General features: G+C 37.5%; 1 protein-coding gene across 1 annotated transcript in view; it reads left to right on the top strand.

Moving 5' to 3' along the window:
- The window catches only part of GRXCR1 (glutaredoxin, cysteine rich 1), a 137,657-nt gene that overhangs the window by 62,488 nt on the left and 49,062 nt on the right, over positions 1-26,107 (top strand). The window contains exon 2 of the mRNA XM_011949032.1: positions 14,230-14,472. Within this exon, the coding sequence (XP_011804422.1) occupies positions 14,230-14,472 (243 nt within the window). The remainder of the gene's footprint in view (positions 1-14,229; positions 14,473-26,107) is intronic.

Genomic DNA, 26,107 nt, shown 5'->3' with positions numbered 1-26,107 from the left:
AAAAAAAAAAAAAGAATGGGGGAATCTCAAGAAGCCAGCAAAGGCAAGACAAGGAATTCTTCCCTGAGCCTTTAAAAGGACTTTGGGTCTACTGACACCTTGATTTCTGTCCACTGAAACCCATATAAGACTTCTAACCCTGAAATTGTAAGATTAAATTTTTTGTTGTTTTAAATTACTAACTTTGTAGTAATTTGTTACAGTGGCAATAGGAAACCAATACACTATTTATTTTAAATCTCTATGTATTTGAGAAACTTTAGGCAGGGTGCAGTGGCTCATGCCTGTAATCCCAGCACTTTAGGAGGCCAAGGTGGGCGGATCACAAGGTCAGGAGATCGAGATCCTCCTGGCCAATATGGTGAAACCCCGTCTCCACTAAAAAATACCAAAAAAAGAAAAAAAAAAAAGAAACAACAACAACATAGCCGGGTGTGGAAGCACGTGCCTGTAATCTCAGCTACTTGAGAGGCTGAGTCAGGAGAATCACTTGAGCCTGGGGTGGAGATTTCAGTCAGATGAGATCACACCACTGCACTCCAGCCTGGCCATAGACCAAGACTCCATCTCAAAAAAAAAAAAAAAGAGAAAGAGACTTTAAAATTAATAAATCCTGTATTAGTCCCTCTAATTTTTTATTGTTTATCACATGAGTTGGGATATAGAGAGAATCAGAACATGGCTAATAAGGTCATATAAATATTTGAGTTCTATAATTTACTTGAATCAAATACTAGCTCCATCATTTGCTAGTTGCCTGACATTAGCCCTGTCACATACTTCTCTGTGCCTCAGGTTTTCCATTTGTAAAGCTAAGATAATAACAGTACCTACTTACTTATAGAGTTAAAGGACTCCCTACTTACAAAAAATATTAGCTTCCTGCACCAACCAAGCTTCCATAAATGGCCTCTAGCTGTTACTTCCCTGGAGTTCAGTGTATTTAGGTGACACTGGGACCATGATCATTAGTACAGTCAGAGAGACATAAGAGCCAAGTCTGGAAGCCTGAGGAGGAAATGGAAATGGGGGATTTCCCTGAGGCTGTGTCCAATTTTCTCAAATTCTGAATTTTCACTGGCTTTCTTGCCCTCAGTTCTCAGTCTATTCTGGGAATTCTACAGGGACTGAAATAACTTGTCTTCATCACACTGACATTTATGAAAGAATCAGGCTGAGATGAAGTACAGGTATTTCAACCCCTAAAGTAGATTCTTATAGCATCCAAATGCACTGAAAGGGATTGGCTGCATTTAGCTGATTATTCAGGCATTTTTCTTGATGGGAAAAATTGAGAAATACTTTAATCTTATATAATATTATAGATATAATATACAAAATACAGTAGAAGGGAAAGGGCACCTTTCCCTTTAAGAAAAAGCACCGGGGTTCTTGGAGCAAAGATGAAGGGTGTTACGACAATGGTTAGTGCAGGGCTCTGTAGTCCCTTAATACTCTGATGCCATTGTTCAATGTTGTAGTCCCTTTTCTTCTGGTTTTGCAACTTGAATATTTTAAGAAATAAGAGGAAAAATATTTTAGAAATTTCTCCATTTGCGAGATGTTCCTGACTTATTTACTGCCTGGCTTTTCACTGTTGTAAGCTCATAATTTTGAGATTAAATGCTCCTGAATATAGTGATTTTGGTGTTCATCCTCATATCAGCTTTATCTATAGAAATTAGCAAAATGTAAAATGCCAATACATAGTGCTTTTGACAATATGTATAGAAGCCAAGATATTCATATTAGAAGATAGACATTTTTATTTAGTAGGAATGTGGTTACCACGAGAGATTTCTGAATTAGATTCTAATCCCTCTTTCTTCCAGCTATGACATTTTGGGTAATAGTGATAGATGGCAAGTTTGTGAAGATTTATAGTTAGCAATGTGTCTTCATGTGGATTTTACATATAATCCTACAACTCTTTTGTGTGTGAGATTGTAGCTATTCCCATACTAGAGAACAGAAAACCTAGTCCTGGAAAAGTAAATTTACTTCCTCAAATTCATACCTCTACTATATTAGTCAGTGTTCTCCAGAGAAACAGAACCAATACAATATCTATATTTGCATAATATCTATGTCTATATATCTATGTCTCTCTCTCTCTCTGTATCCAGATATCTATATATAGGGAGAGATTTATTACATGGTATGGGCTCATGGGATTATGGAGGCTAAGAAGTGTCACAACCTGTAGTCTTCAAGCTGAAGATTCAGGAAAGCCAATGATGCAATTTGAAGACCTGACATCCAGAGAACTGATGGTGTAGATTTAAATTTGAGTCTGAAGGCATAAGATTCAGAAGCACCAAGGTCAGGAGAAAATTGATGTCTCAGCTCAAGCAGCCAGGTAGAGAGAAGACAAATCCAACCTTCCTCTGCTTTTTTGTTCTATTCAGTCCCTGAACAGATGGTATGATGACCACCTACACCAGGGAGAACCATCTGCTTCTAAATGCTCATTACAATGCAAATGCTCATCTCTTCCAGAAACACCCTCACAGACATATCCAGAGATAATGTTTAATCAGATATCTGAGCATCCCCTAGCCAAGTCAGGTTGACACATAACATTAACCATCACAGCTACTAACTGTCAAAGCAATGACTTCAGTTTGGTTTTCTTTACACAGCAACATACTGGTTCCTAAAGAAAAGTTTGATTCAAATAATTCAACTGAGTGAGTCTCAGATTCCTCTGACGTATGTTGCTAAAGAGGTAGATCCCAGTCATCATAATGCTACAATGAACATATGTGTGCAAGTACCTTTATGATAGAATGATTTGTATTCCTTATGGTATACACTCAGTAATGGGATTTCTGGGTCAAATGGTACTTCTGCTTCTAGATCTTTGAGGAATCACCACACTGTCTTCCACAATAGTTGAATTAATTTACATTCCCACCAACAGTGTAAAAGCATTCTATTTTCTCCACATCCTCACTAGCGTCTGTTGTTTCTTGACTTTTTAGTAATCACCATCCTTACTGGCATGAGATGGCATCTCATTATGGTTTTGATTTGCATTTGCCTAATAATCAGCTTTTTTTTTTTTTTTTTTGGTGTGGAAGATTTATTAGGTTCATTGACTTTTCAGTTAACGTCTAGGCTCATTCAGTAATTGACTTGGACAAACGGATAATTCCCGAGGAAATAACTGAAATTCACTTATTTGAATGATCTGAGAGCACTGAGAAAATAGAAAACACTCTGAAGAAATATTTGCATGCAAAGATTATGCTTATGCATTTCTGTTATGCCACAACGTGGGCAACTGAACTTGGAGAGATTTTTATGACATCTGCTATATGCTGATATATGCTTGATTCTATTGTTTTTTCACTATAAGAATTGATAGCATATCCCAAACAGATGTGAAGAGCAGAGTTGCCTCATTTTGAGAAAAGAGCTCAGGGCCTTATTAACCCAGTATCAGTTAGTTGTTGGTTATAAACTTTATGTTCCCACCATTTTTTCTAGCTGAGTGTGCTCCATTGAGCGAGACCGAGTCTCCAAAGAAGGCAGCTGAGAGCAGTTAGCAAACAACACTCACACCAGGTGGGGGATTGAGGCACTGACCTGGTGAAGGGGACTGCATGGAGCATCAACAAAGCTGACTATACCACCCTGAACCCCTTCCCATTCACTTGATCACCCCCTACCTCACCAACATCACCTTAGTCCAAACCACCTGCTACCACCTTGACTACTGTGAACTCTCTTCTCAGTAGTTGTACTTCTTCCTCCCACAAGAAATAAGAAATAAAAGCATTAAGGTTGCTTTCTGAGATGTAGACTATAAGATCAAGACAAGACAAATTAGAAAATGAGAGTGGAAAGTCATACTTACAGGAGCAGAATGGCTCCCCTCAGCAAACCCAGACTGATGAGGCTGGGTGGAACAGCACACTCAAAGAAAGAACATTCCAAATGAGTAGTTGATCAGCTAAGGAAGCTACACAAAGGAGAATCACAGAGGTAAGCATCAAGAGAAACCCCAGAAGTCTCAGTCACTGAATACTAATAATTCATATCCCTTTGACAAGTCAAAAATTCAGACATAATTTGACCTGCTACTATTCAAACCATTGACCCAAATCCATTACTCCTTTGTTCTGATTCTATGCTCACCAAGAATATGGAAAGCATAGAGAATTTGAGTGGTCCTATGTCAATGACATGTTCTTTTCATTGTAAATAATAAATAGGCATTCTAGTCTTACATATCAGTATCATGATTCAAAAAGCCAGCCAATGGTGAATTTCCCAGCTTGCATGTCTGAGGGCCAAGACTCTGGACTATAGCAAATTTACCAGGTTGTATGGAAATTGTATTTTCCCCCATCAAAAACAATGGCCACAGCAAGATCTCTGGTTCCACATGGTCTTCCAGAATTTTGCCATTCCTCTATCAAGAAGGGGGAGTCTATTTCCTCTCCCTTTGAATCTGTGTGGGTTTTCATGACTGCTTTCATGAATAGAGTGCAGCAAAAGTGATTCCAAGTGAAGGCTAGAAAGCAAGAAGTCTTCCACCTGGCCCTCGTTCTTTTAGGATGTTTACCCTTTGAACTTGGCACCATGTTACAAGGAAGTACAGGACAAGGCTATGAGTAGGTGTTCTGGAAGACAGCTTCAGCTACAATCCTAGCCAGCATCAGCTGCCAGTCATGTGAGTGAAAGGTTCTTCAGATGATTACAGCCCCAGTCTTCTAGCTCCCCAGCTGGTGGGAAGAGTAGAACAGATGGGCTGTTCTCACCTAGCCATAGCCAAATTGCAGATTCATGAGAAAAACAAATGTTGTTGATTTTTTTTAAAAAAAGAGCAATTTACCTCAATAAGAGATTGGCTTTTTTGATCATTGTGTAATTATGAGGTTAAAGTTTGCCATTTGAGCTTATGAGGTTGATGACATCTGTGGATTTGGACTTCTTGTTCATAGCAATAATGGTGATGGTGCTGATATGTGTCAATAACATTTTATAATAATAATAACATTAACAAAAATATACCATTTACTGAGAGTTCATGATGCATTAGTCTTCCTGATAAGAGTTTTTCTATTCATTTAATCATTTAAACCTCACAAATCCCCATGAAGTAGGCACTAGTGTCTATGTTTAAAGATAAGAAAACTAAGAGCGGTCAATAAACTGTCCAGGATTTTCTGGTTACTAAGGGGGAAATTCAAACCAAGTTCTGGTTTAAATGTATGGAAAAGATTTGTGGAGTATCTATATGTACTTGGTTATATTCTGGGTTCTTAGTTCTAATGAAAAAACTAAGTCCTTTATGTCTTAATGTGTGTGGATAGTGAACCACATAACATAAGACATAAAAAACTAAGTCCTTTATGTCTTAATGTGTGTGGATAGATAGTGAACCACTTAACATACACAATATAACATTCAGCAGTACTAGGAAAGAACTGGGTAAGAGGATAGAGGGGTTGTTTCCCATAATGCAATGAGGGAAGGCCTGTTTGAGAAGTAACATTTAACCAGAGATTAGAAGACAGCACAGGGATGAGTAATCGAATTTCTAGGACTGTCCCTGTGACAGCCTCTTCATGGTACATTTTGCCATTATTTTAGAACAGGGTGGTCCTTCGGTCATTTTTATTTAAGAAGATTATATAACATCTTCTTAAGGAAAGAGTAAGGACTTAGGAGGCAGACTCAGGTTCAAATTCTCATTTTGCTCCCTTTTTCCCCCTGACTTATTTGGGCACCTTAACTTTATTTCCACATCTTAGTTTCCGTGTCTATAAAACCTGGGCCATAATTTTTACCACTATGATAAATGAAAAAGTTCATATGTAGAGATTTTTTGCAGTCTCTAGAACTGCATATAAATATGCAACAGTCATGTGATAAATAATTATTTTTTATAATTTGTGTCTTATAGAGGGACATAGAGAAGTTCCTTTTGATGTTTTGTGGTCCAATTGTGAGGAGGGGAATTTGACGTAGGAAATTACCACTCACCTTTAGAACTGAATAGGGAGTACAGTTAGAATGGAAACAGATCTAGGAAATAAGCTAAGAGAGAAGCCTGGTGTGGATAAAGTCTGGTGTGGATAAAGCGGATTGACAAATCATATTAAGTGCAAGAATAAAAATTCAAGAGGTGATTTGAGAGCAAGGTGGGCAGAGATTTATTTATTCAAATTTAGTGTGAAGAAGTATCTCATAATGCACATTTAACTATAGAGGTTTATAGAATATCATGGAGAGGGAGAGAGAGTGTAATATATGTAAAATGTCTTGCCCTTTACAAGGCCCACAGCCCTGCTTCCAGCCGCATGTGCCTGCTATTTAAAATCGCTGTTCCCAGAGCCAGGTTGGCCCACTGCCTGATAATCAAGAAATCTGGGTCTAGTCCCAGTTTGCCTACTGACATGCTGTATTGCTTTGAGCTAATCACTTTGCCTCTTTGCCTTTATGTATAGGAAAAAATATCTATTCCTTACTCATCTCAAAGGAATCATTTTAGACTGAAAAAAAAAATTTAACATGCCTCTTGTGTGATGTAAGTGACTGATACATGTGGGATCATAATTTAGTAAAGAGGCGAACCTCTTCAATTCACAACTGTTATCTCACCAGCAATGAATTAAGCCCATAGCAGTTTGTGGTTTAGTAACAACTTTATCCTGAGGAGTGGGTAGCAAAACAACGTGTGGTTCAGTGTTTTGTCTTGGCTCAGTGGAAAGCACATGGACTTTAGAAGGGTGCACATCTGAGTTCCAATTTTCTAATTTTGCTGAACGTCAACTCTGTCTCCTTGTCGAGGATATGAGGATACTTACTCTTTCTGAGTCTAGGTTTCTAGATCTGTAGATACAGCAACACTATGTAAGTTATTGTGAGGAATTGATAAATGTGAAGTTACTAGTATTGTCTGCCACTGATATTCAAATGTGTTACTTTTTATTTATTTAAAAAAATTGCTTAAGACCTGAATTCTTGCAGCTGTCTGGAGGCCTCTAAGTCCTCATTGATTTGGGGACTCACTGGGGCAAGGCTAGGAGGCCATTTCAGGAATCCTTTTTAAATCAGTGTGAGGCTAGAGCTACAAAGGCTCAGCCTGAAATAACCCACTGAATTTGCTTCTGCCTAAGGAGCTGAGCCTGCTCCGTACTGATCTTCTGTGGGGGATGGGTGGATAATAACTCTTGGCCTAAATTCCAGGGTTAGTTCCAGTGGATGTGGAAGCTCCACAATCGTTCCAAGATGAGGGGGTGACTGTACTCATTTTTGTGCTGTGGCTACTGCAGGGCGATGTGCAGGCTGAGGACATAGGTTAGCTATTTGGTTAACTCCTTAGTCTGATTTGCAGTAATTTCCGTCCCTTTCCAACACATCTGCGTGTGATGCAGGTTGTTGTAAGGCTTCCAGGCATCCCTAAGATTCAGCTTTTTAATAAACAGAAAGGAAAAAATGGCCTATGTTTATTACCATCTAGGTCGGCTCTCTCAGAGCCGGGAGGCTGCAGACCCCAAAGGCTTCTCAGTGCTGTCTCAGATGCTTCCATCCTTCATACGCTATTCCCATGGTAACCCTCAGGAAGGGAGAAGAGGGACAGCCATTAGAGGCTATTTTTAGACTTCTGGCCAGATGCTTTGACAAATCTATTGAGGGAAGGAAAATGTAGCAAATGTAGAAGAGGAGGATTTTTTTTTTTTTTTTTTTTGCCAAAGACAATATCATTTAAAATTCATATAAAACTGGAAAAGACCTTGAGAAATCATCCAACTTATCACTCTACCTCTAGAAAGACCTACTTCCAAATCATGCAAAAATTGTACAATAAAATCTTTTTTAGAATATTTTACTGAATAATGTATTTTAATTTATAGCCTACTTTCTACCCCGAATTTGCCCCATATTCAGCCTCAGTCTCCTGAGCAAGGGAACTGGCAGTGAGACTGAGTATAATGGCTCAAAATGTGGACTACACAACCCTGGGGGAACTTTTTGTTTAGAATATGCTACTAATGGCCCTGCCTAAGTTTGTGCAGTGTGCATCTTGTACAACTACACCCACTGGTCCTTCTTTACTTATCATTTTGAAATGTAAACCAGGTTTAGTGCAACTCCTTCTATCCTTCTTAAAACCCTTTAGGGATTTCTCATTGCTCTAGGGTAAAAAACCCAAGATCATTAAAATACAACATGGCTATAAAATACAACATGGTATCAACCCTTCATATCTATCTAGAATCACTTAATACCATTCTGTTTTTCCCTTCTTGTATATCAAGAAACAAACTTTGAAGAGTATCAAACACGTTATCTTCCTCCCATTTTAAGATCTTTGTACTTGCATGAAATACTTTTCCCCCACTCTCTACCTAATTTCTTTGTTAAATTCTATTCTTCCAGCTTAACCTCAAATATCAGAAAATATTTTCTTGATCTCTAAGAAAAGAAGAGAAGGTACCCAGGCACTATGCTTTCCTAATTACTTCTGCATTTCATTAATACTACCTAGTAGCTTGTAATTCTATATTTATGTGACATTTTGGCTTTCTATTACTTTTAACTATGAACTCCATGTTGATATGGAATTATATTATTTGCTCACCATTATATACCTAGTGCTTAATACTGTGTTTGACAAACAAATTATTCTAATTACTGAATGAATGAGTAGCCATTATTTTGTACTCTAATATTGCTATCTTTCTTTAGGTTTGGAAAGTTCTCTGTTATTATGTCTTTGAGTAAAATTTCTACCCCAATCCCTCTCTCTTTACCTCCACTTTAAGGCCAATAACTCTTAGAGTTAGCTCTTTGAGGCTATATTGTAGATCCTATAGGTGTGCTTCATTATTTTTTATTCTTTTTCTTTTGCCTCCTCTGACTATGTAGTTTTAAATAGCCTGTCTTCAAGCTCACTAATTCTTTCTTCTGCTTGATCAATGACACTGAGAGACCCTGCTGCATTCTTTAGTTTGTCAATTAAATTGTTCAGCTTCAGAATTTCTGCTTGATTCTTTTAAATTATTTCAAACTCTTGGTTAAATTTATATGATAGAATTCTGAATTCCTTCTCTGTGTTATCTTAGATTTTGTTGAGCTTCCTCAAAACAACTATTGTGAATGCTTTGTCTGACAGGTCACTCTAATTTGTCACTGGTAACTAATTTTAATTCGTTTGATGACATGTTTTCCTGGATGCTTTTAATGCTTATAGATGTCTGTCAATATGTGAGCATTGAAGAGTTCGGTATTTATTCCAGCCTTTGCAGCATGGGCTTGTTTGTACCCCTCTATCCTCAGAAAGCTTTCCAAGTATTCAAAGGGAATTGAGTGCTGTGATCTAAATCTTTGGTCACTGTAGCCATATGTGCATTAGAGGGCCTACCAATGCCAGGAATGCTGTGACTCTTGCAAACTTTGCTGTTTAACTCTTGCTATGTGTCTCTTGGCTGAATTCTTTCTTCTAAGTTAAATAAGAAATGAGGACTGCTGCACTTCCTGGTAACAGAAATAAACCCAACTATACAAGGTAAACTAATTTTAAACAAAGGGACTAAGAAGATGCAATGGGGAAGTGTTAGTCTCTTCAGTAAATGATGTTGGGAATACTGAATATCTACATGCAAAAGAATGAAATTGGACCCTTATCCTATACCACATACTCAAAGTGGATTAAAGATCTAAGCATATGACCCCAAACTGTAAAACTCCTAGAAAACATAGGGGAAAACTCCTTGATATTACCCCTGGCAAGAAATTTTTTAAGTTTTGGATATTTCCCCCAAACACAGGTAATAAAAGGAAAAAATTTGTGAGCCATATATAGATAAGGGGTTAGTATCCCAAGTAATTAGGAACATAAATAACTAACTCAATAGCCAAAACCAAATAATCCAATTTAAAAAATGCAAGGAAGATTATCAACAAAATGAAAATGCAGTTAATTGGTTGGAAGAAAATATTTGTGAGCCATATATAGATAAGGGGTTAGTATCCCAAGTAATTAGGAACATAAATAACTAACTCAATAGCCAAAACCAAACAATCAATTTAAAAAATGGTCGAATGACCACAATAGATATTTCTCTGAAGAAGACATACAACTAGCCAAGAGAGATCTATACAGGTGCTCAACATCAGTAATATCAAAACCACAATGGGAAGTGCAAATCAAAACAATGAGATATCACCTTACACTTCTTAGGATGACTGCTATTAAAAAGACAAGAAACAACAAGTGTAGCACATGGGTGAAGAAAAGGGAACAATCGTACACCGTTGGTGGGAAGTAGATTACTGTAACCATTATGGACATTATGAATATTCCTAAAGAAATGAAAAACAGAACTATCATATAACCCAGCAATCCTCATTTTGGGTATATACTCAAAGGAAATGAAATTACCAACTCTTAAAGATATCTGCACTCTCAGGCTTATGTTTATTGCATCATTATTTACAATTGCCAAGATATAGGTACAACCTAAGTATCCTTTAAGGATAAATGAATAAATTGTAGTGTATATATAAACAATGAATATGATTCAGCCTTAAAAATGAAACAGATATTGCTATTTGTGATAACATAGATGAACCTAGGGAATATTATGCTAAGTGAAATAAGCCAGGCAGACAAAGAAAAATACCGCATGATCTCACTTGCATGTGGAATCTGAAAAACAAACAAACAAACAAACAAAAAAACAAACAAAAGCAATCTCAAATACACAGCAACAGTTGAATGGTGGCTGTTAGTGGTTGAGGTAAAAGGGAAGAGGGGGATATAATAGGGAGATGTTCTATGTACCACATGAGGATTATAGTTAATAATATTGTATTACATACTCACAATTTGCTAAAATAATAGGTTTTAGGCACTTTTACCACAAAAAAATGTAACTGTGTGGAATAATATATATATTAATTTACTTGACTGCAGTAATTATTTAACTCCATATATCAAAACATTATATTATACACCTTAAGTATGTACAACTTAAAAACATAAAATATGTTTCCAAATTCCAGGAAGTTTTCAAAATGTAAATTCTGAGTCACTAGATCTGGGGTGAGGTCTGTGATTCTGCATCCAGTCTGTATCTAACTAGCTCTAGAACTTGGCTCTACATTAGAATCACATTAGAACTTAAAAAAAAAAGAAATCGCAATTCAGAGGCCCCACCCTGGTGATTCTTACTTAATTGGTATGGGCTTGGCCTAAGATTTGGGGATTTTCAAAGGATCCCCAGTTTATTCTAACATTCAACATTCTTGAGATGCACTGATTCCAGGCAAAGCTCATCCTCAACAACACGTAAAGGGATATCCATGTGATCTCATACATTAGATGACATCCAATGTGGCTACCCGATAGGGGTCATCTTATTAGTATTTTGAAAATGCATGTGTCTTAGAGACACAGAACGCTGGTATACACGGTTTGTTCTGTAATCAGAGAGAATCTTACATCAGTTGGTTAACATGGCAGCAGGTTGGTCCAATCTTAAATTTTTCCACTTTGACACATCTGGGAAAAGTATTTCATAACAAATAATTCAAAAATAAATGCACCTATTTGAAGTACTGGACCATTTTGGTAGAAAACTAATGCAGTAACAGTAGTTTTTGTATTCAGAGAAAAATGCATAATTACACAGATAATATGATGAGAAAAAAAAACTTTGGTGCTCTTCTGAAAGCTGCAGCACCTGTAGTGAGTGTCTGAGCCTTGCTTGCGCATACCTGTTAATATGAAGAGGAGCTATCGACTCTAGGGCATTTGGTTGCTCCTTCTAAAGACCAGTGTCTCTAAATCAAAACATAGTAATAATTTCCTTTTTGTCATCAATTGCACTGATTTTTTCCCACTGACTTACATTTGTTTTTTCAATGTTAAAAATTTCCATGATGTGAAGTGCAATATTTTTCTCTGCTTAACTTAGAATAGTAGTGTGTCGCAAGTCCTACACTAGTTTTTTTTTTTTTTTTTTTCACATTTTTCTTTCTTAATCTTCTCAGCAAACTTGTTAGGTAGCTATTGTTATTATCACATTCTCATCACTGTCATCACAAATGAGAACACTGAGACAATAGTTCATTAGCTTCCCAAAGATACACAGGTGGCCAGTGGCAGAGCTCAGGTATATCTGATTTTCAAGTTTATGCTCTCCTTTTTTAAAATTTTAAAATTTTTATTTTTATTTTAAGTTCTAGGGTACATGTGCAGGATGTGCAGGTTTGTTATGTAGGTAAAAGCGTGTCACAGTGGTTTGCTGCACCTACCCACCCATCACCCAGGTATTAAGCCCAGCATGCATTAGCTGTTCTTCCTAATGCTCTCGCTCTCTCCACCGCATCCTCTGACAGGCCCCAGTGTGTGTTGTTCCCCTCCCTGTATCCACATCCTCTCATTGTTCACTTCCCACTTATAAGTGAGAAGATGTGGTGTTTGGTTTTCTGTTCTTGTGTTAGTTTGCTGAGGATAATACCTTTCAGCTCCATTCATGTCCCTGCAAAGAACATGATCTCATTCATTTTCACGTTTGCATAGTATTCCATCGTGCATATGTACCACATTTTCTTTAACCAGTCTATCATTCATGGGCATTTGGGTTGATTTCATGTCTCTGCTATTGTCAATAGTGCTGCTATGCTCTCTTTATCTTAGTAAGAAATTGGCAGCATATACCAAATCCAGTCTTCAGAAATATTGGTCCACGTGGTCTTTAAAAGCATTTATAGTTAGGTGTCACCATTTATAAATCAGAAAATTTCCTATAAAAATCCTGAATTTAAGTTTCTACATAAAATAATTATGTGTAACCACACCGAAGTCACATGCCTGCAAGATAACAATTGCCTAGGCTGTGTAACATTTCTCTATTTAGATGCTATTCTTAATCTTTCCCTAGTATTTCTTTTACTCTTGACCTGCTTCAGCATTTATGATACCAGCTTAATCCCTCCAGGGCTCTAGATTTTCAACTTAACCTCTGCACTCTATTGAGGAAAGAAATGACTCTTGCATCTTTATTAAATTTTATCATCCAAAAAGTCCTCTCTCCACGAGGTGGAGAATTTTGTATTGGCATCTTTATGACATTGGACCTTTGGAGTGTTGTTACCTGTCCATTTGCATCTTGGCAGAGTGGTCTGACTTCTCTGCATACACAGTGGTGGAACTAGTGTCCTACTGGCTTGCTTTGGTATTTAGCTGTCCAGAATGGTTTCCAAAGGTTTGACTCCACAGGAGTTTTGCAAATCGTGTGGTTGTGCTCTAAAAAATTATAACTTTTTGAAGACTCATGTATCCCATGATCTCATGGTATAGTTGTGTTTTGTTCAGTTTCCTTCAACTAAGACTGTGATAAGGAAGAAGAGAAGCTTTCTTATTGATTTCAGGACCTACCTGGTATGGCTCTTCAGGACACATTAGCAGTGCTGGGCAGGGTTTCCCGGGAAAGCAGTCACTGATGTCTGAAATGTAGAAGAAGATTCTCACACAGGATAGTCTTCATCTTGTTTAAGAGTGCTGCTTACCTCCACTCCTGTGTCTGATTCCTTGTTTCCTTTTTATGCCTGGCTTTGACCCACCATTCACGTTGGTGTTGGTTTCTGTGGACTCCCATTCTGGAACATTTACCTTTTTATTTCTTGTGGCAGAGCTTTCTCACTACATGTGGGAGCTCTGTCACTCAACAGAGCCCTTGAACATATGTTATGCTACTTAAACCTTAGAAGAATCACATAATATAGGTCTTGTTATTCCCAGGAAATTGTTGCCCCAAAGATGATACAATTTGATAAATTGATAAGTGGAAGAATTTTAACTAGCTAAATGCTAATGTTGACTATTCTGTGGCATAAACTTCAGGTTTATGAAACAGATATAGTGATTGAGTAATGTCTACGAAACGTAAGAAAAATATTTCAGTCATTTACTGTTTTACCACATGGCATTTCATGTGAGATGTGATCAATTTTAACATTAGCCATTACTTGATATGCTACTGAGAAAAGGAAAAAAATTAAATTATGTCATATAAATTATATTGATTGTTATCTGTATCCCAATTACAGGTGTTGTAACTTAAAAGGATAAGTCTTTGAATTGATAAATGAGTTCACTCAACTTTTATTGCATGCCTTTAATGCAATTGTTAATTGTCTTAAAATCATAAGACACAAGAAAGTAAAAGTAAGCATTCTTACAACTCAATGTTTTCCCTTCAGCAACCATCAACTGACCTAGAATTTGACCGTGTAGTGATTTATACCACGTGCCTTCGTGTGGTTCGGACAACCTTTGAAAGATGTGAACTGGTTAGAAAGATTTTCCAAAACCATCGCATAAAATTTGAAGAGAAAAACATAGCCCTGAATGGTGAATATGGAAAAGAGTTAGATGAACGATGCCGACGAGTTTCCGAAGCGCCTTCCCTCCCTGTTGTGTTCATTGATGGCCATTACCTTGGGGTAAGTACACTGCCCAGGAAAGTCTTTTTCATAGAACCCAATCAGGGCTGATAGAAATCTATAACGATCTATAAATTTGCAGCATAACTACTGGAATACTTGCTGGCTTTTTTGGAGCTCAAACCAAAGGGATTGGAGCACTTATTTCTGTCCCAGACAATGAGCTGCCACAGTGCTCCTCCCTGAAGAAGTACAGTGAGATAAAATCAGCAAGAAACTGCAGTTTTGAATATAAATAAATGTTTAAAAATATTCAGTTGACTTCAGTTTTGCATTGTGAAGCTTAGCATGTGAGATAAAGACTGCATTTTTAGTGTAAGCAAGAAAAATGGACATATATATATAAGATATATATTTATAAATTCTCATATACAGCATTATCAATCAGTTTCCTACCTAATGAACCTAAGATGATAGTCCTGAAATGAAATCAATAAGAAATGGGGCCTGGAGCCAGGGTTTGATCCGCTTGCTTAAAATTATTTTTGACTTGGGTAATGCAGCAGTTGGAAACATAAATTCAGGCTTATGGAAAGCAGAGAGAACTCCCAGAGCAGCAGGAGAACATGCCTGTTTCACTTCTCTTTGAATAATACTGCTAGTGTGGTTAACTCCAATTGATCTGTGAACATCCTGCGGAAGAAGCCTACAGAGAGAGCTCCAGAGACTTTGGAAAGGGTGAGAGCAAAGAGCCAAGGGGCACCAGTAACCAGTTTATGGGCTGACTACATGATCACTTATCACAGAACAGAGACCGTCAAACCACAGATGGATACTTGGATCTTGGTTTCATTTAGCATCTGGTCTTAACTTTCATTTTTCAGAGAAGGTTATAAAAATCTAGAACAGGAGATGCTCACATTTTGTTTCAGGGAATCAATCTGTGTTTTAATATCCTGCCATTTTATGAAAAAGATAAATGTAGAGAAGCTATGATCCAATAGCGATGACATTATGTGATTGTACTTTTAACCACAGCTGGACACACACTACATTCTGTAGTATAGGAATGCTAATTTGAAGTATTGATCCATTTTTTGACGTATTTCAACACATATCCTTAGGTTGCAGAAAATTACAACAGCAGTAATAATCATGTTAAAAATAATACATAATAATAGTAATAATAATAACACTCCAGTGCACTCACAGCTTTGCATGTATCATTTCACATAATCCTCAGGGTAGTCTTAGAAATCAACTTTCATATAGCATACTGGTTAAGAGCAAGCACTGGGGTCAGACAGACTTGTTTTAAATCCCTGCCCTGACACTTACCATGTGACTCTGTGCTTTGGCTTTCTCATTTGTAAAATGGGAATGAGAATACAACTTACCTCATAGGCTGATTTGTGAGAGTATTGAGCTAATACATATTAAGCACTTGGTTCCTGTACCTGGAACAAAGTATGTTTTTAGGAAATATGAACAGTTATCCCTGTTTTGCAAAAGAAAACATTAATTTCTTTGCTCCAAGTGACAGAGCTGGCTAAGTGGCAAGGCCAGCACTCAAAGTTATGTCTGTCTGACTCCCCAAACCCTTGCTCTTTGGCACATCACCTCAAGGAAAGGGATCTTTGCCTGTTTGCTGGTATAGTTTTGGGACCTCAAACAGGGCTTAATGCAAAGTAAGTGTTCAAATGAACATATATTGAATGGATGGATGAATTATGCTATATTTCCTCATCATGTTCTTTCCTTCTCTCTCTAAGACATTCTTTAATAAAGAAGGGATCTGATAAACTCAATCACACTAGGGAGAAAACATAACTTGTAAGGGCTATGAATATTTGCCTTTTTTAACTTGGGAAAATGTCTGACAACGTAAGACATTTCCCATTGTGAAATTTCAACTTCTGTGCAACTGCACGATTAAAATTAGTGGGCAACTGCCTTTAATGCACCGGTATAAAGTTGGCTGTTCTTATTCAGAAGCCAAACTGCTTATCTTCTCACTACTTCTGAGATAATATGAGAGGCTGTAATGCCCGTCCTGCTATTTGCCCTTTAGTTTGAGGAATCTCACAGGAAGGCTAAAACAGACATTTAAATGAGATAGGGGGCATGCTTCTTTCCCAGTTTCTTTTTTCTGTGATCACTTTATTTACACACATGGTAGCCTAGGGGAGGAAGTATCACACAGGTGCTACCTTGCTGTTTCTGCAATTTAAGCTAAAGCTCCAAACCTAGAGAGAGTCCAGAAACAGATTTCCCCTCTCTTTTTTCGCTTATGAAAGGAAAATTACTTCTAAATCTTTAATTCAAAATGGCAAACACTCCAAAACAACACATTCCCCTCCTATTAAAATAGCCTGCTTATTTAAATTGCAATGCACTTAAATGGAATACATTGCTTGAATTATAGGGCCCTTTTCCTGCACTATGCATGCATCTGAAATGGAAGGATGCCCTCTGCTGGGTTTTGACACCTGGTGAAATGTAATTTTAAGGGAGGAAAAGAAGCTGATGTTGGTAATTTCCTTAACATCTGTGGTGTTTTAAGCAGACGCATGAAACCATTTGATTTAGTTTAAATTTAGATGGGTGAAAAAAATCAAGATTTGTGAATCATCTGCACAATACAACTTTTTTATAGGAAGGAGAGAGAAAAATAGAAAAACAGACAGAAACAGCCAGAGAATGAGGTAGACAGAGACAGAAAGTGAGGCATCTGGAGGCAGACTGCGGGACATGGCACGGAGAGCAAGAGAACATTTTGTAGCTCCCTTTGCATTACTGTCAGTGTTACCCAACCCAGGGTGGGTGGTGCCAGAGGAATTTAGTTATCTTCATTGAAGTGAAAATAACAGAGTTTAGTGGACAAGAAGAATTACAAGGACACTACGCTCTTTTTTTCCTGATGACTCTCTTCCCCAACCAAACTGAAAAATGAAGATGGAAGCAATAAAACAGTCAAGGAAAAAAAATACTTTACAAGGTAAATCTACACTGCCCTTGGATACTCCATGGTAGGGGGCAGGGGAGCAAATTCAGTTTGGAACTTGCTTAAGGCAACTGTTTCATTATTTTGCATTAGAAATTTTTTTTACACAAAAAAGACTATGTTCAAATAGTTACAACATAAATTACCTTAGAAATGCCAGTAGCATATAAATTAGAAATAGTGGCCCATATGGACCAATCATAAGCCTCCATGGTAGAAATCCACAAAACCCACATTGGAATGGAGCTATAAAACACAGAATGAACCTAAGTGGGGTCTCTGGTGACAGAGAGAAGAATAGAAGGACCATTGATAAAGATAGATTTCTTAAACTACCTGATATTGAGGTGGGACTGATTGATAATTCTATATATGTTTAAAGTACTGTATTATTCTATTTAAGAATAAAGACCACTAGTATTGAGCATAGCTAGGTTACAGACTAGAAACACAAACTCTAGGAACATTTCTAAGGAATACTCACAAAATTTCTCAGCAGACATTGGTGCCCAAGGAAGCGTCTGCCATAATCAAGAAGCAGTTGGCTCCAGAAATTCACTGCGTTTGTTGTGATTCACCTGTTGCTCTGCATCCTCGCCAGCATTTAGTGTTGTCAGTCTTCTGGATATTAGCCATTCTAGTAGATGTGTAGAGATATCTCACTGTTGCTTTAATTTGCCTTTCCCCAATGATATATGATGTGGAACATCTTTTTAATATGCTTATTGGTCATTTGCATATCTTATTTTGTTAGATGTCTATTAACATCTTTGGCTCATTTTTAAGTCAAGTTGTTTGTTTTCTTATTGTTGAATTTTAAGGGTTCTCTGTATAGTTTGGATAACAGCTCCTTAATAGATATGTCTTTTGCATGTGTTTTCTTAAGTCTGTGGCTTGTCTTTCCAGTCTCTTGACAATGTCTCTTAAGAGCAAAAAATGTTTAGTATCAATGAAGTTCACTTTATCACCTTATGCATAATTTCTTTCATGCATCCTACTTTTGATGTTGTATCTAAAAAATCATCACCAAACCCTAGATCATCTAGATTTGCTCCTAAGTTATCTTCTAGGAGTGTTATGACATTTAAGCCTTTAATCTATTTTGAGTTCATTTTTGTGAAGGAATAATATTTGTGTCTAGATTAATTTTATTTTGCATATGGATGCTCAGTTGTTCTAGGCCCATTTGTTGAAAAGACTCTTTTCTTTATTGAAATGCCTTTGCTGCTTTGTCAAAGATGAGTTGACTGTGTTTATATGGATCTATTTCTGGGTTCTCTATACTGTTCTATTGGCCATTTATCTATTCTTTTACTAATGTAATCCAATTTTTTAGAAATATTTCTTTTATATCTCAATATGCTCAATATTTCTTCTTTTTTAGTATGTAAGATACAGGTATAATAGCTGTTTTAACCTACTTATTCAACAATTGTATCTGTGTCAGTTCTAGTTGATTTCAATTGATTGATATTTCTCTTAATTTTTAGTCATATTTTTCTACTTTTACGCCTACTTGGTAATTTTTGTTTAGATGTTACATATGGTAAATTTTACCTTGTTAGGTAAAACTATTCATTATTGGGATAACTTTTTATACCTATACATATTCTTCAGCTTTTTGCTGAGGTACAGTTAAGTTTCTTAGAAAGAGTTTGATCCTTTAGGTTTTGTTTCTTAAGGTTTCCTAGTCAGGGCCAGAGTAGTGTTTGGTCTAAAGCTAAATATTTTCCATTACTGATCAAGATCTTGTGAGCACTTTACTCAATGCCCTATGAATTATGAGGTTTTCCAGTCTTACTGGTGGGAATAGGTACTCTTTTAGGTCCTTTACCTAGATCATGTCTCCTTTAATTCTTTCAGATAGTTATTTTGCTTGCCTTGAGTGGTTTTCTCAGATGAAGATACTGATCAGCACTCTGCTGAGCAGCCAGGCTGGGCCCTGTACTCCTATCCAGAGTTCTCAGTGAAGTTCTTTACTCTCTGAAACTCTATCCTGTCAACTCCAGCCATCTTGGTCTTCTGACTCTCAAGTCTGTTTCCTCCACTCAGGGAGTCCCCCAGCCCTCCTGTACACAGCTTGGAAAAGCTGTCATGGCAGTCAGCTTGGGTAGCCATAGAGCTCACCATCTATTTCCTACATCTCCGAGATCATCATTCATTGTTGTCTGATGTCCAATATTATAAAACTAAAGGTTAAAAGTATTATTGTTTATCAAAATAAAACAATTGGTCTACTTTCAGGCAAAATAACAAAGTAAAGTAAAATTTTTAGGCTGCACGAGTATAGGAGTTATAAATTACATTCATTTCTGAGTAATAATTGTTCTTTTACACACACACACTAAACAACAATGAAACCTAAATCTTTAAAATCTAGGAGGTTTGTATTTTATTCTCATATGCAAAATGTACAGAAAAGTGCACTGGAGAGAGTATAAAGTTTTATGATACAATCTAGCACCACTTTCTAATTTTTAGTTATGCCATTCTTAGCACAGGACTTCCATCCTCAAGTTCTCTTAATAATATAAGGTAATTACTGAAACTCTTGCCATCATACCTGTATTCCAGACAGAAAGGGAATAAAAAAGAAAAGAAAAAAAGTACATCCTTCTTAAAAGAAGGAAGTTCCTTTTAAAAGGGTTTTTTTTATTTTTTCAGAAATCTCACCCAACTTCCCCTTGCATTTTATTGTTAACCTTTAGTAGCAAAGAAGGATAGAAATATAATATTCTAGATGTTACATTGATAGGCTGAAAAAATAAGGTCTTTCTTAGTACTGCATAGAAAAGAGAGATCAGAGATATTGGGTAGGCAGTTAGTGTCTGCCAAGGTGATCAAAGCTCCTTTTGAGTGGTTGACTAGAACAATTCCTTCAAGCTGTATGTGTTTCTCATTAGTTATTTCCATGTAGTCAACGATTCCCTAGTATCTACTCTGTTAATAAGGGCTGCAGAGCTGGTGGGGAGCCTTTGGTAAATTTGTTGTTTCTGTATGGGAGTGTTATTATAATTATATAAAATAATAACTAGTGTCATAAACCATTAACAGAAAGTTAACTGCTTTGTTATGTTTTGAAACTGTTCTGTTTTAAATCATGTGAAAGTATTTAATGTATGCATGTGAGAAGTAATTTTTAAATTTTGGGATCATAGGAGTCTTTGAATATCTGCTGAAAGATATTGATATTTCTGTTTTAGTCTGTTTTCACACTGCTATAAAGAACTACCTGAGACTGGGTAATTTATGAAGAAAAGAGGTTTAATTGACTCACAGTTCTGCAGGCTTAACAGGAAGCACAGTTGGAAGACCTCTGTAATGTAACCTGGCTGTTTCTGAAAGCGTAGTCATATGCATTCACAAAGAGAACTTACAATCATGGCAGAAGGTGAAGGGAAAGCAAGCGTGTCTTTACCATGGTGGAGCAGGGGAGAGAGAGAGATTGAGAGAGCAAAGTGGGGAAATGCCACACACTTTCAAACAACCAGATCTCATGAGAACCTGCCATCATGAGAACAGCAAGGGGGAAGTCTGCCTCTATGATTCAGTCACCTCCCATCAGGCCCCTCCCTGGCACACAGGGATTACAATTTGAGATGAGATTTGGGTGGAGACACGGAGCCAACCATATCATTACACCCCTCAACTCTCCCAAATCTCATGTCCTTCTCACATTTTAAAACACAATCATGCCTTCCCAACAGTCCCCCACAGTCTTAACTCATGCCAGCATTAACCCAAAAGTCCAAGTTCAAAGTCTCATCTGAGACAAGGCAACTCCCTTTAATCTATGAGCCTGTAAAATCAAAAACAAGTTAGTTACTTCCAAGATACAAGGATTGGATAAATGCTCCTATTCCAAAAGGGAGAAACTGGCCAAAACCAAGGGACTACAGGTCCCATGCCAGCCCAAAACCCAGCAGGGCAGTTGTTAAATCTTAAAACTCCAAAATAATCTCCTTTGACTCCATGTCTCACGACCAGGGTATGCTAATGCAAGGGGTGGGCTCTCAATGCCTTGGGCAGTTCTGCCTCTGTGGCTCTGCAGAGTACAGGCCCAGCAGCTGCTTTCATGGGCTGGTGTTGAGTGTCTGCAGCTTTTCCAGGCACATGGTGCAAGCTGTCAGTGGATCTATCATTCTGGGGTCTGGAGAACAATGGCACTCTTCTCACAGTTCCACTGGGCGGTGCTGCAGTGGAGCTATGTGGGGACTCCAACTGCACATTTCCCCTCAGCACTGCTGTAGTAAAAGTTCTCCATGAGGAGTCTACCCCTCCAGCAGACTTCTGCCTGGACATCCAGGCATTTTCTTATATCCTCTGAAATCTAAGTGGAGGTTCCCAAACCTGAATTTTTCCTTCTGCACACCTACAGGCCCAACACCTTGTGGAAGCTGCCAAGGCTTGGGGCTTGCACCCTCTGAAGCCATAGCCCAAGCTATACTTTGTCCCCTTTTAGCCACAGCTGGAACTGGAGTTGCTGGGATGTAGAGCAACATGTCTCAAGACTGTACAGAGCAGTGTGGGCCCTGGGCATGGCCCATGAAATTATTTTTCCCTCCTAGGCCTCTGGGTCTGTGATGGGAAGGACTGCTCTGAAAGTCTCTGAAATGCCCTGGAGACATTTTCCTCATTGTCTTGATGATTAACATTCAGGTCCTTTTAGTATGCAAATTTCTTCAGCCAGCAGCTTGAATTTCTTTCCAGAAAGTCCATTTTTCTTTTCTACCACATGGTCAGGCTGCAAATTTTCCAAACTATTATGCTCTTCTTCCCTTTTAAACATAAGTTCCAATTTCAGACAGTCTTTTTGTGAATGCATATGAGTATATGCTTTCAGAAACAGCTGGGTCACATCTTGAATGCTTTGCTGCTTAGATATTTCTTCTACCCAGATACCCCAAATCAACAATTTCAAGTTAAAAGTTATGCAGATCTCTAGGGCAGGGGAAAGATGCCACTAGTCTCTTTGCTAAAGCATAGCAAGAGTGACTTTTACTCCAGTTCCCAATAAATTCCTTTCGTTCATTTGAGTCCACTTCAGCCTGGACATCATTGTCCATATCACTATCGACATTTTGGTCAAGTCCATTCAACAAGTTTCTAGGAAGTTCCAAAGTTTCCCATATCTTTCTGTTTTCTTCTGAGTCCTCCAAACTGCTCCAACCTCTGCCCATTACCCAGTTCCACGGTGCTTTCCACATTTTCAGATATCTTTATAGCAATGCCCCCCTCCCAGTATGAATTTCCTGTATTAGTTCATTTTCAAACTGCTATAAAGAACTACCTGAGACTGGGTAATTTGTGAAAAAAGAGGTTTAGTTGACTCACAGTTCCACAGGCTTAACAGGAAGCATGGTTGGAAGACCTTAGGAAACTAATAATTGTGGCAGAAGGTGAAGGGAAACCAAGCACGTCTTTATCATGGCAGAGCAGGAGAGAGAGAGAGTGAGCAGAGGGAAAAGTTCCACCCACTTTCAAAAAACCAGATCTCATGAGAACTCACTCACTATCATGAGAACAACAAGGGGAAAATCCACTCCCATGATTCAATCATCTCCCACCAGGTCCCTCCCCTGACCCATGGGAATTACAATTTAAGATGAGATTTGGGTGGGGACACAAGGCCAACCATATCATTATACTCTCGTACCTTTCCAAATTTCGTGTCTCAAAAAATATATAAAAATGCTCACAGACAGCTAGAAAGCAGGATACACTTCACTAAGAACCATGTCTAAGGTACTTTTTTAAGATAGGAAGTTAGTTTTCTAAGAATAACTTTCAAAAAATAATATCTGATATTGAGACAGGGTTCTTGCTCTGTTGCTCAGGCTGGAGGGCACTTACACAATCTTGGCTTACTCCAGTCTCCACCTCCAGCTCAAGCGATCTTCCCACCTCAGCCCCTGAAACAGCTGGGACCAGAAGTGTGAGCCACCATGTCTGGCTAATTTTTAAATTTTTTGTAGAGGTGGGGTTTCACCACTTGCCCAGGCTTGTCTTTGATCATTTTATTCAGCAATGTGTGACCCATTTCATCACATGTACTATCATAGCTAATTTTAATTTTTCATTATTTAACTATGGAACTGATGAATTTTAGGTTTTTATTACTCTTCCTTTTTATTTGTTACCTTCATTTCTTTTTGTTCACTTGTTTGATCATTAGAAATTCCACCAGAGATTGGGTTGGAGGAGAGTCTTATGAACATTCAAATCTTTTTTTGTTTGGATCTTATTTGGTAATAGGCAAGATAAGTGTTAAATCTTCAAGCTTTGTTGTTTAAAGCCATGAAGTGTTTGTTCTGACCTTCAGATAGTACAGGGATCGAGAAATTTAAAATTTAGAACTAAAGCCAGACTTTTAGAATTTAAGCAGTGTTTTGTGTGATTACTTCTCTGTCCCTTTTTCCTGGATGACTCGGGATAATTTTTAATCGTAAGAACAACAATGACAATGATAGTAAAAGCTAATTTGAATGTCATACTTCGCTAAGCATGTTACATGCATTATCTCTTACTTTTGAAAATAATACTGTGAATGGCACTGTTATCTTTCAAAACCAAAATTTTATACTTGAAGTAAACGTAAGCTTATGGAAGCTAAGATACTATTTAAATATCTTCAGATCACAATTGGTGTAGCCATGATTCAAATTTAGATGGATCTGGCTATTGCTTGAGTTTTTAAAAGTTGAGGACTCAAAGTTCTAATCAATTGACAATGGCCTTCAGTTCTACTCTTTAGCAGCATTTTTACATGCTGAACTACTTCATCACTTGAAATGATTCCATATTCAAAATTGTGAACTTAGTAATGTTCTGCTTTGGTCACAATTTTCTGTCCTTAGTCTCTTCCAGTTTTTCCCCTATTGAACTTTCTCATCATTGGCAGTTTTTAATTTTTACTCCTTTACAATTTATCTTAGCTTATAGTCACAATTTTGTTTTCACTTGTCTCCTTATCTTATCAGATTCAGAAATGTAATAATAGCCAGTCTATAGTCACTTGTTGCAGAGGTTCTATAGACTGTCCAAGTTTGCTAGTTCCCAGTTCTGTGTAAACCCCTCCAGTTGTTTTTTCTTTCTTACTCCACATTGCCATGGGCATGATTTTAGAAGATCCCAAAACATAACAAAGTGGTGTACAACAAGGTTGTATTGTCAGTATTATCTAGGCCCATTACTTCATATTCCTGTTAATATCTTGTTAGTTTTCTATTGTGATCCCCATAAAAAATTGCTCTACATCTTTTCTAATTTCCCTAAACAGAAGTTCCATTGCTATTTCCTGTTTCCTTACTTTCACAGCACTAATCTTGTAAAGTCTTTTCATTTTGGGGGTCCTTGCAGATGTTTTATTTTCTTGACGTTAAAAAAAACCACAGAACCACCCTCCAGTATTAGTTTCTTATTCCAATACTCTGCTTTTTATTAATGGCCTCACAATTCCCCCACTTATTCAGTTTTCTTTGACTCCATCTACTTTCTCTTGCCTCATATCTTGTCAGTTGCCAAGATTTATTGTACTATATGTGGATCTCTATTTTGCACATTTTAAGAACTCGCCTAAGTGGTTATATCAAAGTAAAGTAGAGGCAGACATATTTGCATGCAAGGATAAGCTCTTTTTCTTACTGGTTATATTTGATGGATAGGTTATTTGATCCCCTTTCAGTGAAGATAATAGAATACTTACAGCATGGGATATTGTGAAGATGGAATGAGATGAAGCATAAAAACTCACAGTGGCTAGAACATGATGCACACTCAGTAAACATTTGCTAATATTAAATATTACTAAGGCTACAGCATGTTGTAGGGGTGTGCATACAACAAAGCACAAACAAATTTGTGGCTGTCCCCACAACAATGTACCAAAGTGCATGCTACAGTTGTTATAGAACCAACAGGTTCATATGCCCACTGCACAGAAACATACCAATTACACTGAGACAGCAGGGTTTGCAGCAGAGAAAGAGTTTAATGATTGCAGGGTACCAAATGAGGAGATGGAAAAAGACTCTCAAATCCATCTCCTTGAGGAGTTCTGGGCAGGGGTTTTTAAGTGGATCATAGAGGGTGGGGGGCTGGAACATTGGGATTGATTGGTCAGGGTAGGAGGGATGAAATCATCAGAATGTGGAAACTGCATTCTTTGATGAGTCGTCTTCTTGTGGGTTCCTTTAGATTTGATTTTACCTCTTTGAGTTTTGCCTGCTGTAATTCTGTGTGGCAGGACAATTGTGAAGTGGTCTAGCAGATCCAGTGTTTAATGATTCTTATGTGTCAAAACCTGAGGCTTTAATTTAGCACTCTGGACCTGGGCACCATAAAAGTATAAAACAGTTCTGTTTATTGGTGACTTGGTCACAAGTTAAATGAAGACTTAGAACATGCCACCTGGTAAAGAGCTTGAAGAGCCAATTAACCTATATCTGTAGCCATTTATTTATTAATTTAGTTAGTTTTGGTCTTCATTTGAGTAATGGTTCCATGGCATTTATCCAAGTTTAAAGAAATCTTTAAAGATTTTCTGTATGTTTTATATATTTAAAAGATGTTTTCTAAATATACAATCATGTCATCTGCAAACAGGGACATTTTGACTTCCTCTTTTCCTAACTGAATACCCTTGATTTCTTTCTCTTGCCTGATTGCCCTAGCCAGAACTTCCAACACTAT

The sequence above is a fragment of the Colobus angolensis genome, unplaced genomic scaffold (genome assembly GCF_000951035.1).
Source record: "Colobus angolensis palliatus isolate OR3802 unplaced genomic scaffold, Cang.pa_1.0 Scaffold29, whole genome shotgun sequence".
Taxonomy (NCBI): domain Eukaryota; kingdom Metazoa; phylum Chordata; class Mammalia; order Primates; family Cercopithecidae; genus Colobus; species Colobus angolensis.
This window is presented reverse-complemented; position numbering and strand designations above follow the sequence as displayed.